This window comes from Bufo gargarizans, chromosome 6, assembly GCF_014858855.1.
Source record: "Bufo gargarizans isolate SCDJY-AF-19 chromosome 6, ASM1485885v1, whole genome shotgun sequence".
Taxonomy (NCBI): Eukaryota; Metazoa; Chordata; class Amphibia; order Anura; family Bufonidae; genus Bufo; species Bufo gargarizans.
Window position 1 is genome coordinate 123,074,919 of NC_058085.1, and position 18,459 is coordinate 123,093,377.

The window sequence follows — 18,459 nt, forward strand, 5'->3', positions numbered from 1 at the left end:
GGGTTCAGGACACTATCAGATGGTGAAGAAGACTAAGGCTAGGGCTACACGACGACATTTGTCGCGCTACAAAAAGTCGCGCGACAGGGCGCAACAGTTGTCGCGCCACATTTTGTTGCACTAATGTCGCGCGACAATTTTTATAATGGCAGTCTATGGTGTCGCACTGTAACATGTGACATGTTGCGACTGCGACGCGACAGTCGCAGAAAAATCCATCTTGAATGTCGCAGCATGTCGCATGTTGCAGTGCGACACCATAGACTGCCATTATAAAAATTGTCGCGCGACATTGGTGCAACAAAATGTCGCGCGACAAATGTCGTCGTGTAGACCTAGCCTAACATGTCTCCTTTCTTCTAGAAAAGGTGCCACACCTGTCCGTTGGTTGTGTCTGGTACTGCAGCTCAGCTCCCTTAAATAACAAAGGACTTGGCTACAATACCACACACAACCTGTAAACAACTATGTATTTATAATCCTGTACAGCCCCATTAAATTTAATAGCTTATGCAAAATATTGTAAAAAAAAAATAAAATAAAAAATTTAAAAAATATATATTTTGTTTATAACCATCAAAATAATTTTAGGGAGTTCCCTGCAGACAATTCTTTTTAGTTAGAATTAGAACTTATTAATATCACAACAGAATTGGAGGCTGCTATGGAATTTATTATGTGATAAGGTCAGTAAGAATCAGTCAACTAGAAACTGATGAGATGAAAACGTGACAAATGTCAACTTTTCCAGTGCATCAGATAGAAAGTTATAGTTTCTGAGTTTCGTGAATTGCTGATCATAAAGTTCAAAAGCAAAGATGAATGTCAAACTTTAAAGAGCAAAACTCATAGTAATATTTTTTTTTTCAATTAAAAAGAAAAACATTCAGTGAAAACTTTCCAGAAGACTACCTCTTTGAGAACACCACCCATGATCTAGACTTCATCATTCTAAGAGGGCTTTTTAGTTTCCTATGTACAGTGGCACTCTTCTTTGAGAGGACCACACCTCTAGAAGACCGTTTTTGGGGTACCATATTGGGTGGTCATGTCAATGACGTGTAAAATGTTTGTGGTAGCACTGTAATATCAAGGAGAAAAGGTGGTGGTTGTCTCTGTGTCCATTGCAAAAGAGCTTCTCTTGCTTGGTTTGGCTGTAGACCATTGGGCAAACTTCTCATTACTTAAGCAGCCCAAATCTTTGAAGAATGTACACATGTCATTCCTGAACTTGACTCCAATGATGGCATAGAGAAAAGGGTTAAGACAACAACGCAAACATGCAAGGCTGTAGGTTACATCATCAGCTATATCCAATTTTTTGATCTGAGTACACACAGAGGTGTTGTAGTATAAGGTCTTAACCAACATCACACTGTTGTATGGCAATTGGAAGATGACAAATGCAATGACTATGGCGATGATGACCTTGATGGCTTTGTACTTCTCAAAATTACGTGCCCGGAGCAGTGTTCTGATAATCATACTATAGCAAAGGGACATGATGATAAAGGGTAGAAGGAATCCTAAGACCATCTGGGTGATCTTCAGTGTTACTTCTAGACTTTGTAAATTTGCCGAGTATATGGTGCAAACGTCTGTTCCTTTTATGTTCCTGATGTCACTATTGATCAATTCAGGAATGGAGAAAGTGAAGGCCAGGACCCAGATGCTAATACTGGTAAGCTTGCTGATGAGCACAGTCTTAGCTCTGTGACGATGGGCAGAGGGTGCTTGGACTATTGCAAAGTATCTTTCAATGCTCACGCTCATGAGCAGGAACATCCCACTGATAAAGCTCATCTTGGACAGGCAGAATGTAACCTTACACATCTCACTGCCAAAAACCCAACTGTAACTGATGCTTACTGCCCAGAAAGGAAGGGTTAAGAGGAAAACAATGTCTGCAATAGCCAAGTTCAGCATGTAGTAGTCTGTTCCTGTCTTTAGTCTCTTGAAGTACAAGTATCTTAGCATGACCATACTATTTCCAGCCAACCCTATGAAGAAAATAATGAAGTACATGGGTGGTAGAAAGTGGGAACGGAAGACCCGGACATCTTGTTTCCCACATCGCTCTTCATAATCAATATAATCTAATGTGACGTAGTCTTCTTCTTTGTTCATGTCAGTGGAATTTTCTATCCCATCACAGAACTGTGAAAGTTGAAAAAGTTAGATGTTATTATGAATAGAGCTATGGGACTCTGGAATGGGCGTGACCATACAGGTAAGTGGGTGGACCCAGCTAATTGGACATAGCGCGCCACAGACATTAGATTTCAAAATTGTCTGGATCTGTCAACAAATGTCTTTGGCTAATTTAAATGGATTGCTCACTTTGAACTATCCCTTGTAGGGTCTCTGAGAATAAACTGGTCATAAAGTTTCCCACTGGTGGGACCCATGACCAGCTGTAATCTGTACTGAATTGTAATCAGATGACATTAAGTGTTCCATTACCCTACAGCACCCACAGGGCAAGCTGAGCATTACACTGTGCTCTACAAGGAGTTTAGTGGCTTAATGAATACCATAGTATTATGGAGCTCAATGTATGAACAGTATGTAGTGGGCTTCTTATTTCCCCTTAGTGGGGGCCACAGAAAAAGCACTTTAATATTTATGCAAATGAGGTACCAAGTGTCCCGATGGGAGCTTTCTTTCTTGTAGAGTGCCCAGGCCCGTCTCCACAATCGATCCCAGCGTCTCTCCCTTGCCCTCTCATACTGTTCCCCTCTTTTGGAGATGTCGCTCATCTCCTGCTAAATGGTAGTTTGTGGAAGATTTGCGAAAATGCAGGGGACCAGTGACATCGCTGGGCAGAATATGAGAACACAAGAAGGGGGCAGATGGGATTGACTTGAGTGGTGGACTTGGGCATTTTGGGCTTGGGCACTTTTTGCCTCATTTACATGTACATAAAAGTGCTTTTTCGGTAGAACGAAAATAGCGGTAAGGGAAGTAAAGGTATGGTTTTACTGACATTTGAGTACACCACGGTATGTATATTTGGAGGCATAGGTAAGTAGTAGTCCATAATAGCATCCACATACAGCATGAACTGATGGCCTTAGTACAACAAGGCTGTTCATGTCAGTCCTCTCTAGGTTCACATCCTCTACCAGACCATGCCAGTAACCTGCCTTATTGAAGTGCACATTTTCTATTCTCTGTGCTTCTCATCACCACATCCTGTCTCACCTGGAGTGAAAGCACAGGAAGCCACAGATTCGGAGTGAGAGGGGCACAGTGATCTGCTTCAGCAGCTGCATCACTGTACATGAGCAATGCTCTGAAACAGAGCTGGATTATAGGGAGGGCAAAAGGGGCAAGTGTAGGGACAAAACAGAGCACTTACTGGCATTTGTAGTACTAGTGCCTTTAATGCGGTCAAGAGGCCTATGGGCCACCTCAGGTACCAATGCCCAGGTACAACAACTACACCAGAACCCCATATAGCAACACCCCTGTGTCACGGTCTTTGTTGTGTACCATGACACATTAACTGTACATGCTGGTTGCCAGGGGCAACACCTTATATTTGCCGCATGTATGGGCTTTGCTCCCCTTCTCCTGGTTCCTCCCCTGTCTGGTGCTGGAGGAGCTAACTTCCTGGCTGGGTGTGGCCACTAGGGTTTTATCACCTATGGCTTCCAGGCTGGAGTCAGTTGTACTCCAGCCTTTGTTGGTGCTGGAACTTTTCTCCTTTCCTGGAGAAGAGGACCCAGTCCTTGAGGGCCACCTAGTGGGACATCGATGTCTCTCCGATGTCTTTTATGTCATTCCGTTGTCTACCTTCCCTTCACTACCCTTGCATATGTTTGGTGATGTTTATGTATGGGTGGTTGTTGTCTTGTCTAGTGGTTGTTACATGTCTGGTCTGTTGGTGTCTGTTGTCCAGCATGTTTTCTAGACATGTTCCCTGTGTGTTGTGCCTCCGGAAGGGGGCCTCAGGGTTCCCCGGAGGGAGAACCACAAATCAGTGTGCAGCTCTGCCAGGGGGGCACCATGCATCCTTTCCGCATGGGGCTCTGGTTGTCGTTGTTGCCGCGTTAGTTAAGTGCGTGTTGTTTCTAGGCACTTGCCTGCAGATTCAGTAGCTGTGCACTGTAGCTGTCTGTCCCTTCTCTGGGTTCCTGGGTATGAGCCGTCCTACCATCCAGGTCTGCTCATATGGTGAGGAGAAAGGGCCAGGATTAGGGAAGCAATAGGAGGTGACCTGCTCCCTTATCCTATCTGTCAGGCCTAGTTGCTCTTCCCGCTCCTCATTGTACAGTGAGGGGGTTCCCCCACTCCCCACCGTGACACCCTGACTTTCTATTATGTCTCCTCTAAATGTCCTCTTTAATATGGCTACCAACTTTCCATCCTACATGATCACCAAACACTTGGTAAGTTCTGACACTGGATGGCATCAGGGCCCAGCGCAGAGGCACTCAGGGACTAATATTGGGTATCTGAATATATTTACTGGATCTAGTCTGGATTGTGAAATTAATCTAGGGGTCTGTTCGGGGGTCTTATATTAAGATATGGGCGTAGGGTCTGAAATTAATTAAGGGGTATGGTCTGGGGTCTGATATTAACATATGGGTGTAGGGTCTGAAATTAATTTAGGGGTCTGTTCTGGGATCTGATATTAAGATATGGGTCTTGGGTCCAAGATTAATGTAGGGGTCTGGCCTGGGGTCTGATATTAAAATATGGTTGTAGGATCTGAAATTAATTTTGAGGCCTGGTATGGGGTCTAATACTAATATAGGCAGGTCTGAATATATTTAGGGGTCTGCAACCTGATGTTCTAGTATAAGTCTGAAAAGGGCTCTCCTAGATTGACATCTCTGGACCTCTGCTTTTATAAATAAGTATTCCCTTATAAGAAAGCCTGTGGCTAATACAGGGGTCAGGTTGCAGTTGCTGGACAGCTATAATTACTGACTTCCACTTTTCTGAACTATCAAATGGAAATCCATGATAGTTTAAAATCCACCTTTAATCACATTAGAAGATCTGCTTGCTGGTCTGTCCCTTACCTATGCTTTAAACTGCAGCTAAGCTTATTCTAATAGACTGCTGTGTATAGGCACCATCCCAGCACAGGCTCACATACTCACAGGGGAGCAGGGGCTGATGCTGCTGTTGGCAGGATTATTCAGCTCAGTGCCCGCATTCTCGGAGTCTACCTGTAATATAGATAAGCCAGGTTATATACAGGTGTGACTTTTTTAAATGGAATAGAAATACACAATTTAATATGGCATCCAATTATGACAGGTCACTGGTACCTTTTTACCTGCAGTCATTTTTTTAATCTCTGCTTGCTGTCCAGGATGGGATTAATATTGTCTATGTGAAGCTCACAGAAGATTGCCTGTTCTATAATTAGTGGTTGGCGATATATATTTCCTATTACTATTCTGTAATACGACTAGATTAGGCGTATTTCAGGTGCAGATGGCGCCAGGTCTAAAAAAAGTGGGTGTAGCGTAGCAAATGGTCCAAATGTAAGACAGCTAGGAAGCTTACATGTAGAACTGGTGCTAGATATGCCGAAGTTATGGAGTGGTCGGCGAATCTTCATAACGTTGGCTATCCACCGCCAGCGGTGGGGCTTTATTAAAGGGCTTCTGTCACCCCACTAAACTCATATATTTTTTTTTGGGCTTCTTATAATCCCTATACTGTGATATATGAATACATAATGTTATTAGTCATTTTGGTTCAGTAGATAATGAATAAAACATACTTTTATAATATGCAAACTACCTGTCTACCAGCAAGTAGGACGGCTACTTGCTGGTAGCAGCCGGATCCTCCTATCATAAAGACACCTTTCTGCTATCAAGATCTCGCGCCTGCGCCGTAACGGTATTCAGTCGGCGCAGGCGCACTGAGAGGAGGACGCTCGCTCGGCCGCTCCATCCTTAATGCGCCTGCGCCGATGACGTCACATCTATACCCGGCGCAGGCGCACTGAGGAAGGAGCGGCCGAGCGAGCGTCCTCCTCTCAGTGCGCCTGCGCCGACTGAATACCGTTATGGCGCAGGCGCGAGATCTTGATAGCAGACAGGGCCAGCCAGAGGACGAGCGCGTTCTCTGGCCCTGTCAATTAACATGCGGAGGGGTGTCTTTATGATAGGAGGATGCGGCTGCTACCAGCAAGTAGCCGTCCTACTTGCTGGTAGACAGGTAATTTGCATATTATAAAAGTACGTTTTATTCATTATCTACTGAACCAAAATGACTAATAACATTATGTATTCATATATTGCAGTATAGGGATTATAAGAAGCCCCCGGAAAAAAAAAAAAAGTTTAGTGGGGGTGACAGAAGCCCTTTAAGACTGATGTCTAAAAAGTTGCCGTTACAGATCACATGACTGGTGAGATCTCATGTCTGGTGAGATGCCTTCTTCACACTTGATCATGGGTGAGACCACTGCTGGACTTCCTCATTATGAACAGCTGTCTTGTATTGGTGATTACAGTATGTGGTGTTTTTTTTTTTACTTTTGTAGTTTAGTGCATTGGTCACATTTATATGGTTCGTTAGTAATTTATGCATTATATTTTGACTTGCCAGGTGCTGATGCACTATTGCCGGCAGTCAAGATTTTTATTGGATTGTCCTGCAAAACAGCTAAAAGGGGAGTTTTTCTAATTTTTGATAAATAAGGTTTGTTTGTTATATGTTGCATGATTTGGGATCCAAATGCTAATAACTATAGTGATGCCAAAATAAAAAAGTTATAGCTCTTGGAAAGCAAAGATGAAAAAAGGAATGAAAAACGCTTGATCAGTAAAGCCTAAAACCGTCTGGTCACTAAGTGGTTAATCTTTTCCCATAAATCTATACATCAATTTGCTCAGCTCCTCCTGGCAGACTGCGCTGCATTTCATGGTGACAGGTTCCCTTTAACGCAGGCAGAGATGTGCACATGCCCCAGTGCTGGAGTCCTTGTGCTGCAGTACGATGGACAGTCCTGGACAGAGGACTCCTATCCTAAGAAGATGCCATCAATGTTTAAGTCCTAGAAAACTCCCTTAAAGAACTTTAAGTGCACAAGTTGTTTTCTGGGCCATCCGCAGACTATAGAGGCTTCAAGCAACTCTCTGGCAAGTAAATCTGCTTTGTTATGGAAATAGGCATGCATCCTCCTACTGCTCTGCCAGTCTACACTGCAGTTTTGGCATTCTATTCACAAGAATCAGGATGCTACCGGTTTTACCTTGACTGCAGCGTGTATTGAACTGCGATGTATAGAATGGTGGGAGGACAAATAAAGGAGGGAATCTGGCTGCTTCTGGAGAACTTCTTTTGTTTTCTAGCTTGACTTTCTACGAATTTCTCAGTAATACAGTGGAATTTATTACATAGATAAGTGCGGGGGTATGTGGTTACTACAATACTAGGAGTAGTAGACGCGCCAGTGTATAGGCCCTGTGTGGTTAGGAGGGCGATGGGCGTAGTCCCATGTACAGTTATACGTGCGCAGATAACGTGAGCGCTGTGGGGGTGAGACATTTATTCTGGATGATGCCTTTGTAGTTGAGATCTTCTTCTGGCAGAGGAAGCAAATATAGCAAGTCGAGAAAGAATGCTACAAAGGGCTTGTGGTTTCGAGGGATAGGTAGGAAGTGCAGAGAACAGTTGTAGGGAGGGGTTCATGAAGACAAAGCCCCAGCAACCAAATCAATGTGGTAAAGACAGGGAAATGTGGCTATGCGTGGTCTGCCATGACTTTTCTACAGTACACTCACCTGCAGGATGGCCAGGATAAGAACCATGAGCAGAAGCTCTAAAAAACAAACAAAAAAAAACAATATTATTCTGGCACTATGCAGCGGTATTATTCCGTTACTATATGGTGGCATTATTCAGTCACTAAAGAGTGATTTCATCCAGTCATTATAGGATGGTATTACTCAGCCACTACATGGTAATATTTCTCAGTCACTATACAGTAGTATTATTCAGTCACTATATGGTGGTATTATTCAGTTACTATATGATGGCATTAATCAGTCACTACATGGTGGTGTTTCTCAATCACTATATTATGGTATTATTCAGTTATTATTAGTTAATACTATTCAATTGCTATATAGTGCTATTATTGAATCACTATATGGCAGTATTATGCAGTCACTATACGTTGGTGTTATTCAGTTACTATATGGTGGCATTATTCAGTCACATTCAGGTACAATATGGTGGTATTATTCAGTCACATTCAGGTACAATATGGTGGTATTATTCAGTGGCTATATGGTAATATTGTTATGCCATTATTCAGTCATTACATAGTAGTATCTCTCAGTCACTATATGGTGGCATTATTCAGTCACACTCAGGTATGGTGGTATTATTCTGTGGCTATATGGTGGTATTGTTCAGTCACTATATTATGCCATTATTCAGTCATTACGTGGTGGTATTTCTCAGTCACTATATAGAGGTATTATTCAGTTACTATATGGTGGTATTACTCGGTCTCTATAAGGTGAGATTATTCAGTCACTATATGGTGTTAGTATTCAGTCACTATATGGTGTTATTATTCAGTCACTATTTGGTGTTATTATTCAGTCACTATATGGTGGTATTATTCAGTCACTATATGGTGTTATTATTCAGTCACTATATGGTGGTATTATTCAGTCACTATATGGTGGTATTATTCAGTCACTATATGGTGGTATTATTCAGTCACTATATGGTGTTATTATTCAGTCACTATATGGTGGTATTATTCAGTCACTATATGGTAGTATTATTCAGTCACTATATGGTTCTGTTACGTTCCGCAAAAAGCGGAATGCACATGACTGGTATATGTGTTTTGTGGATCCGCACTCTGCGGACTGCAAAACAGCCAATGGTCGTGTGCATGAGCCCTAATAGGGGATGTACTGTCAATAATGAATAGAACAGAATGAAGACAGAACTAATCGTTCCTCCTGCATTTTGTTTGCATCAGCCTATGTAATCAGGCCAGTGCAAACGAGCACCGGTGGATGTGTTGTCGCACTGCCCATACATCAGGCAGTTTAACAGTTACCTGACACCCCTGCTGCGCTCCTACGAGCACTGTGGCCTCTTCATAGCATACCAAGCACCGAGCCATACATTGTATATGGTGATATTATTCAGTTATTTTTTGATTATTATATCTGCCTTTTTGGTCACTGTATAATTTTAATGTGTAATAAACATATTTTATTATCATCTGTCCAAGTGACAAATAGGGTGGTAAATAGTTTATATCAGGCATCCTCAAACTGCGGCCCTCCAGCAGTTGTAAAACTACAACTCCCACAATGCCCTGCTGTAGGCTGATACCTGTTCGGGCATGCTGGGAGTTGTAGTTTTGCAACAGCTGGAGGGCTGCAGGTTGAGGATGCCTGGTTTATATGCACACTGTGCTCCAGGGTGCTCCTGATATTTATCTTATCTTGCAGGACCCCTGACTCTCACTGTCATTGATATCATGGATGTTGGGCTAGGACTACACTGCGACTTTTTGCAGCGCGACTGACTGATTTTAACTATTGAACTACAGCTGAAATCCAAATGAATGCGTTCAGATGAATGTGGAATGTGCAGCTGCCATTCAATAGTTTAAAATCAACCAGTCACGCTCCAAAAAGTCGCAGTGTAGCCCAGGCCGTATGCACATTGCATAGTTCTGAAAAATAACATATTGTAGGCTGCTCATATGCCGTCATATCCGTCAAACATCTACATCATCGGTTTCCTCAGACCATGCAGATATTATTCATTTGTGTCATCTTCAGTACAGTCATTCCTTATCGGCAGATGTTAGTGTCACACAGTGCATTCATGTCACGTGGCCGCTGAAGAAGACATGTTTATGACATGAGGATTCTTGTAAGTTACTGAAGTCAGAACATCAAACTTTGAGGAATCAAAGAAAAATTAAGAAATTTGCATGTACCATGTGGAGAGAATGGACCCTGGCAGAAGTTGGCTCGTTCCCCTCTCCTCAGATTGCATGAACCTCTACAATTCTTCTAACTGCAATACCAGCAAAGAAGAGGCAGTAGGCACAGCTATGGGGTTCGATACTGAGATTTAGGCTACATGCACATGACCATAACGGATGATGTTCCGTATGGCATCCGTTTTTTTTGTTTTTTTTGCGGATCCATTGTAATAATGTCTATCGTTGTCCGCAAACTAGAAAAAAATAGGACATGCACTATTTTTTTTTTTTGTGGGGCAACGGAACGGACATATTTATGCACACGGTGTGCTGTCCGCGTTTTTTGCGGACCCATTGAAAGGAATGGGTCCACATCCTATCCGCAAAAAAAACTGAACGGACACGGAAACAAAATACATTTGTGTGCATGTAGCCTAATAGAAAGTGTATTTACCGTAAGTGTGGAATAGGGACTTATTAAAAGTTCAGGACTAAACTCTGCATGTCTGCCATTGCCCAGCTGGAAATGAGCAAATGAAGGCTTCGTTCACATCACCGTTCAGCCTTTCCGTTCTCCTGCTCCGTTTAGGAGCAGGAGAACGGAAAGGACGGATAAGGCACATAACTGACGCCAAATGGAGCCCTTAGGCCCCCTAGACTATAATGGGGTCCGTTATGTTTCCGCTCAGAAGATTATTTATAAGCGGAGACAAAAGTCCTGCATGCACAACTTTTGTCTCCGCTTCAAAATCATCTTCTGAGCGGAAACATAACGGGCCCCATTATAGTCTATGGGGTCCTAAGGGCTCCGTTTGACTCCTAAACGGAGCAGGAGAACGGAAAGGCTGAACGGTGATGTGAACGAAGCCTTAGCCAGAACAAGCCTTTTCCAAACCTATTTTTAAAAACATTACGGTACGGGGAAGGAGGTGGTGATAACATGAATGCCCCCAGTCAAATATATACTACGCCACTTTATATGGGGAAAACCATATGTAGTAGCCGGGGGAGTACACAGATCTCATCATCACTCCCAGGTAATGCAGAATGCAAAGCCCCAGATTTCTGACAAAATACTAATTGAAAAAATTGTAATAAAAAATAAATCTCTCCGCCTCACCCACTTCTTACTTTTATCTGAGTAAGGGCTCGTTCACACAAACGTTTTTTTGCGTTCCATATACGGGCTGTTTTTTGCTTTACGTATATGGTCAGTATACGGAACCATTCATTTCAGTGGTTCCGTAAAAAAACCTGAATGTACTCCGTATGCATTCCGTTTCCATTGTTCCGCTTTTCTGTTCCGTTGAAAGATAGAACATGTCCTATTATTGCCCGCAAATCACGTTCCGTGGCTCCATTCAAGTCAATGAGTCCGCAAAAAAAAAACGAAACACATACGGAATGTACTCCGTATGTCTTCCGTATCCGTTACGTTTTTGCAGAACCATCTATTGAAAATGTTATTCCCAGACCAATTTTTTTCTATGTAATTACTGTATACTGTATATGCCATATGGAAAAACGGAACGTAAAAACAGAACGGAATCAGAAACACTACTGAAAAAGATGGGAATCCGGGAAAAACGGCCCGCAAAACACTGAAAAAGACATACGGTCGTGTGAACGAGCCCTAAAGTGGAACAGGTGTTTCATACAGTGCATTCAGAAAGTCTTCAGACCCATTTACTTTTTCACGTTTTGCTATGTTGCAGCCTTGGGCTAAAATCCCCCCTAACCCTCCTCAATCCACTCAATCCCCCTTAATGAGAAAATATTAGCAAATTTAAAAAAAGGAAAAAGTTAACTTTTGCGTGGACATAAATATTCGGACCCTTTGCTACGATGAAACTTAGCTCTGGAGGTCTCCCATTTCTCTTGATCATCTTTGAGATGTTTGTACACATTGACTGGAGTCCCCCTGTGGTAAATTCAGTTGATTAGGCATGATTGTGTGGAGGCGCAGATCTGAAGGGGGTACAAAAAAATTCTGCTACTCTCAAAATTTCCAAGAGCACAGTGGCCTCCATAATTCTTAAAGAGAAATATGGAACACCCAAGACTCTTCCTAGAGCTGTTCGCCCCACCAAACTATCGTGGAGAAAAGGGCTTTGGTAAGATAGAAATGAATGTTCACTCTGGCTGTGCAGATGGGAGAAACTTCCAGAAGGTCAGCCATCACGGCAACACTTCCAGAAAGATGCCTCTCCTCAATAAAAGACACATGCAAGTTTGCAAAACAAACTACAAAGCTATTCTTAATGAAAAGCAGATCCACGGTGCTCAGGACTTCAGACAATGACCCTAAGCACACAGCCAAGACATCACAGGAATTGCTTATGGAAAACTCTGAATGTCCTTGTGTGGTCGAACCATGGTCCTGACTTGAACCCAATTGAACATCTCTGGAGAGACCTGAAAATGGTTGTCCACTGACAGTCCTCATTTAGCCTGACAGAGGATCTGCAGAGATGAATGACAGAAGATTCCCAAATCTAGGTGTGCAAACCTTGTGGCAACATACCCAAGAAGACTAGAGGCTGTAATCGCTGCTTCAGCTGAGTCCTGAGTAAAGAGTGTGTACTTATGTCAATGCTAGATTTTTTTTATAAATTTGCAAAGATTCCTAACATTTGGTTTTCACTTTGTCATTATGGGAAGTTCAGTGCAGAATGATTGGGAAAAATGTAAACTTTTTTTATTTTAACAAAAGGCCACAACATAACAAAATGTAAAAAAAAATGTGAAAGAGCCTTAAGATATTTCAAATGCTCTATAAATACGGAATTTATTCTGAATACTATTGGGGTCATTTATCAAACTGTTGTAAAGTAGAACTGGCTTAGTTGCCCATAGCAACATCAGATTCCACCTCTCATTTTTGACAGCTCCTTTAGACAAATGAAAGGTGAAATTTGGTTGTTATGGGCAACTAACCCAGTTCTACTTTACAACAGTTTGATAAATGACCCCATATATTTCTGAATGTATTCACACCAGACAACTAGCATAAATGCATTGATAAATCTCTTGCTTTTCATCTATTAGAGAACTGTCTGCCTGCAGCCACCACTAGGGGGAGCTTAGTGCATAGGAATTTATTGACTGAAATGAAAGCTGTAATAAACTGTTTGCACTGAGCTCCCACTAGTGGTAGCCGCATGAAGATGCAGTGTTTTCACTCTGGAAAGAGAAGAATTTCAGAGGTGGGAGCCCCTCCCCCAGGTTCTGTAGCAGACGTGTGGTTTGCCTCCATTGAAGCAATGCCACTTGGAGTAGTAGTGTTGCTGCTGTGATTCAGCCAAAAACCACATTGGCATGTGGTCACTGCAGTTTTTATATTGATTGTTAATGATTTTGCCGAGAAACAGCTCCTGCACGTTTGTGGTTTCAGTAATGGTTTAGGTCCCTTTTAAACAGCAAGTTGTGTAATAATACATATATAAGTGTATTTTCTGTTCAGGGTTCCCGGAGAGCTGGATGGAAAAAAAAATCTTACAGCAGATAATACAGAGAAAAATATGGAAAATTCAGCCCGCACTACCCCTAGCAGGTGCAGATTGCTATGGCGAAATAGAGATATAAATGTAAAAACACAAAATGCAATCGCACACTGCAACCAGCACTCTGCCCTGCCTTTATGCTGGATGTTGAATAAGACATTGGTGTACATTTTGGCCAAAGCGTAATAAGCCACTCACCACGTCAAGGTCGCCTTCATGAGTGGTCCCTAACACTAGTTCCTACCTTTTATGGGCCATGACAGCCACATAAAGTCCAGGGAGTGCTGGTTGCAGTGTGCGATTGCATTTTGTGTTTTTACATTTATATCTCTATTTCGCCATAGCAATCTGCACCTGCTAGGGGTAGTGCGGGCTGAATTTTCCATATTTTTCTCTTTGTAGTACTTATTGGAGGCGTGGCGATCTCCAAGCAGTCAAGCACACCTGTCCAGTTAATCTGCCCCCTGGAGGCTGGTTTTAAATTCAGTATAAAACTGAGTCTGCTTATATAGCACCTACCAGGCCATTAGGCTCCAGGAGAAGTATATAGTGGGTTCAGCATGCATGTGAGTACTTGCATCCCTGGATCCGATGAAAGCTGTAATGGCACCGGACGGGGTTAAAAGCAGAGTGTGCTTGGCGTGCATGCTGTGCCTGCGCTCCCTGGACTTTATGTGGCTGTCATGGCCCATAAAAGGTAGGAACTAGTGTTAGGGACCACTCATGGAGGCGACCTTGACTTGGTGAGTGGCTTATTACGCTTTGGCCAAAATGTACTCCAATTCCTCATTCAACATCCAGCATAGAGGCAGGGCAGAGTGCTGGTTGCAGTGTGCGATTGCATTTTGTGTTTTTAGCAGATAATACAGACCTGCTGATTATGATCCAGGTTTCCCACAAACCACTGAAAATGATTTTTATCAGATTGACAGAAGAGGACAATTCAAACAGTTACATATGCTGTTTTTATCTCTACCATTATGGCCCACATTTTCTAATATGAGTTCTCCTAGATTCTGGCTTAGATTGTGCCAATTTACAGGAAGTGCACGTAGCCTAATTTGCAACATTTAGCACCAAAATTGTGCCACAATTCTGATATAAAAATGTGTCTCAAACTAAAACAACCAATAGTTGGAATAAAGTTAGACAAAAGTGTCTATCCATGGACCAAATGTATCATCTAAGATCAAGTGTAGCATCTGTTCTTATGAGCAGTAGGACCGGGCCACTGAGATGGGGAAAATCTACATATAGAAGTCCAACCTAACCCACCATGGGCTGGGTTGCTTGAAAGCCAGAGATGCAAAAGTGTCCCAGGAGTGGTGACCCTGGGGTACCTCATCTCACTGGGGGTGGGATCCCATTGTGTGATGGCACATTTGCATGAACTTCACTTTCTCACATTTGAGTGCAATACCCTCTCTTTGCCCAGGCTTTCTGGCTAGGCATGTCGGGACCGCAATGACACAGGTTTACTTATTATAATTTTTTTATTCAGTGTGTGTTCACATTCCACATTTGTTTGTCACCAGGACTTTTCAGGGTTTCGCTGCCCTTGTGGACTATCCATTGAGATATTTGGGGGAGGTGGGGGTATGGTCGGAGTGTGTGGCCATCAAGTACCTCACCCCCCTGAAAGCCAGACTACAACTGGGGTGGCAGCTCAGGTGGATGCCAGAGCAAGGTGGGCACTTTATCTGGTTTAGCCTCACCTCTGGTTCAGCTGAGGCTAGCTGCTGGTCACAGACCTTTGCAGGTGTCTTCTGGCTCGGAGAGTTGGGAGATTGTTCTGCAATTGACCATGTCTTGGAGCGCTTTTTGTGTGGAACACTGAACATTTATATTATATTGTGAGAGCTCAGTTTTCTCATTTCTCATAGTCAAACATTGATAACATTTCAACTACTTATAGCTGCCACCAGGGGGAGCTTCAGGGTTTGCAGCATACTGTTTTATTACTGAGTTCAGTGTATACAATATATGCAGCCATCTCCCTCTAGTGTTGACATCACTCAGAACCTTTGAACATAACTATGTCTATTCACGTGATTTGGAGCTCTGAATCAGAAAAAGAGAGAATTTTACCATTTGGTGCACCTTTATATGTACCTCAGTTTACTATATATTGGTGAAGAAGTTTTAAAGATGACTCATGAGTTGTCGGATGCAGCCGTTAACATTGGTGTCACTTACTGAGACTTTTGCATTACACACTTTTGACCATAAACCAACTTCCTCACTTTCATTTTTTTTTCTATTTTCTCTCAGTCGGGGGTTTACAGCCGATAAACAAAGGCTTTGTTTTATCTCACTTATATTTCTCAAGAACTTTAAAAAGTCCCTTTTGGCTATAGGTCATGTTCTATGATTTGGAACATGGTAATAACACAATATATACTGTATGCAAAACAGTTTTTTTTTTTTTTAAAAGAGATGCTGCTCAAAAAAAATAAAAAATATTTTTCCATAATTTGTCTGTGGAAAAAAAAAGTTGTGCATCTCGCTTTACAGCCTACTGCAAAATGTAATGTTGTCCTCTCATTATCACTAGTAGGCAAGAGATTAATGGCAGATTGATAGATCTACCTCCTCGGATAACACACAAAAGAGTATAGAAAGCCAAAGGGTGCAGAATGAGGGGGTGAGTTATCTGGAGAGAGCTGACATTAGATAAATGCTGGCCAAAGCCAATGGTGAGACCATCCAGTGGTGCCCTCTATGAGAGACCATATGACTTCTAGGGGGCCAGGTGGGATCGAGGGACCAAAGCTGAACTCCTTCTTCTGTTACCAACATAAAAACACTGCATCCACTAGGGGGAGCTCAAAGAGTACACAGAGATTGTACAGCTTCGATTGTATTCAATGGTAACTGTATAAATTCTTAAGCACTGAGCCCCCCTCCCCCCCTAGTGGTGGCTGCAGGCAGCCAGTTTTGTAATATATTACATGAAGAGAGGCAGTGATTTAGAGCTGTATCGGAGAAAATGTATCAGTGTATTTAGCCTAGTTGTCTGGTGTGAATACATTGAGAAATATGGTAGTAAGAATGAATGCTATATTTAGGAAGTATCTGTTCCACTTTTTAATACATAAAAAATGTAAATTCAACAAACATCTGGGGCACTGCACTCCATGTTGCCTGGGAGTGTATGCTGTACGAGTACTGGGAAACTGGGTGGGGCAAGATGGACCATAAGTTTTGCGATGGGACCATATCAAATCTGCGACCATCTGGGATGTTCCAAAGAAAGGGTTAACATCTTGGTTTTCAACATGTCGAATTCTTTGTTCTCACAGCAGATAAACTGCTTCTAGCGGTGACTGGTATTGCCTTATAACACATGCACATGCTTGACCAAGCTAAATGTTCAAATGTATAGGGCGGGGTCATGAGGAATATCTTTCAGCAGAACGAGTACTTGACTGACCGCTATCTAAGGTGGCTAGACTGTGGTTATGAGGAGCAGATGTGACGCTGAGAGGCAAATTAGGCGACAATAAAAAAATTCAATAAAAAAAGATTAATGTTACCATACAAGGTGGAAAAAGTATTAGATCCATTAAATAGTATCAGGGCACTAGGACCTCCTGTAGTGGGTTATTATGAGTGTGCTAGTGTCAAGCAGCACCTGAAAAGGACCTCATTTTTATATTTGCTATGAGTTTCTCCTCGATCGTCAATTCAAAGCAACCCAACGTCAGCCGCATTTTTCTGCCTGTTCTCTAGATTTGGAAATGTTCTACATATGATATCAGATAGAAGGTTATGCTGGTAGGACCTTAGGAACTGTGATCCCCACTCAGGTCCCCAGAGAAGTAACTTGAAATTCCTGTGCCCCAAAGCAAAATCTGTAACAGAACCCCACCTACCATGTGCCATTAATAATACTGGTGTCTTCTTATGTGGTGGAGGAGCCTTTTGGTCCCTTAGACAACAGCACCCTGGTGTGCCTGGTACCTCTGCACCCCATATAGCTACAACCCATGTCCTAAATGACAGACTCTAGTATTCATTAAAGGAGTAGTCCAGCCCTAATGATGAATAAGTGCTAAATACTAGATCGATGGGGATCCAACTGGTGGGACCCACACCAATTTTGCATCCAATCTGCATTTTTTGTGGATTGCACATGGACCGATTCATTTCTGAGGGTCAACAAAAAAAAACTGACTGTCCACACGGAACATAATATTGCGGACAGGAATAGTCATTTCTAGAGATGGGAGTGATTGCACAGAGAAAGGATCCGTATTTTGCGCATCTGTGTGGTTTGTGGATCACAATACGGACACGGTCATGTGCATGAGGTATAAACAGTGTGATTGAAAATTCTGAAATTGTGGAGAACACCGCCCATTCATCACTATTATGTAATATTTTACAAGAACATAATCTCAGTTCTAACTGTGGGGTTGCAAAAGACACAGAAATATAACATTCAAATATTGCCATTAAAATATTAAAACATGCAGAAGAAAGTCTACTGGACATCCCGTTCTCTCCAGCTCTATTCTAAAATCAGTGCTTGCAGCCTGTGGTATCTGATGGGCTCTGCTCTCTGGTTAGTACTCACCACTTCCTTGCAGCTGCAGCATGGTGGAAGGTGATTGGGTTCCTCACTGTCTGTAGACGAGATCCTGTCTGCGCTGTAGAATTAATGAATCCTTGTCTGAACGTATGAACTGTATTTGCTGAACTTATAGAACCTCCCCTCCTTCCTGAATACCAGCACATGCATTATAACACCTATGAACATCTAGGGTGATATACTTCACAAAATGGAACTTAAAATCTTCTAGAATTTTACCAAAACCTAAAGAGATTCACTGGCTTAAGAGGACCACTGTGTAATGACCCTAAGGGCTCATGCACACGACCGTTGTTGTTTGGCGGTCCGTCTTTCACTGATCCGTTGTTCCGTATCTGAGTTTTTTTTTCTCTGATTTAAGTCCTCTTCCATTCCGTTATTGCACAAAACATATCCGTATGGTTTCCGTATTT

General features: G+C 42.4%; 1 protein-coding gene across 2 annotated transcripts; it reads right to left on the reverse strand.

Moving 5' to 3' along the window:
- Positions 1-262: 262 nt before the first annotated feature.
- On the reverse strand, positions 263-18,126 carry CCR7 (C-C motif chemokine receptor 7). 2 transcript variants are annotated; one of them, XM_044297779.1, is made up of 4 exons: positions 18,032-18,126; positions 7,764-7,801; positions 5,118-5,186; positions 264-2,157 (listed from the first exon to the last, which is right to left on the reverse strand). In XM_044297779.1, the coding sequence occupies exons 1-4, from the start codon at positions 18,051-18,053 to the stop codon at positions 1,090-1,092; spliced, it is 1,197 nt and encodes a 398-aa protein (XP_044153714.1). In that variant the 5' UTR covers positions 18,054-18,126; the 3' UTR covers positions 264-1,089. The 2 variants fall into 2 exon arrangements, with proteins under 2 accessions (XP_044153715.1, XP_044153714.1); XM_044297780.1 differs by lacking the exon at positions 5,118-5,186 and having other exon boundaries at positions 263-2,157; positions 18,032-18,098.
- Between the last annotated feature and the right edge of the window lie 333 nt (positions 18,127-18,459).

Coding starts and splice junctions, on each gene's coding strand:
- CCR7 (XM_044297779.1), bottom strand. CDS start 18,053: ATGCTGCAGCTGCAAGGAAGTG. Junction 5,187..7,763: donor TTATCCTGGCCATCCTGCAG/GTGAGTGTACTG, acceptor TCTATATTACAG/GTAGACTCCGAGAATGCGGG. Junction 2,158..5,117: donor GCATCAGCCCCTGCTCCCCT/GTGAGTATGTGA, acceptor CAACTTTCACAG/TTCTGTGATGGGATAGAAAA.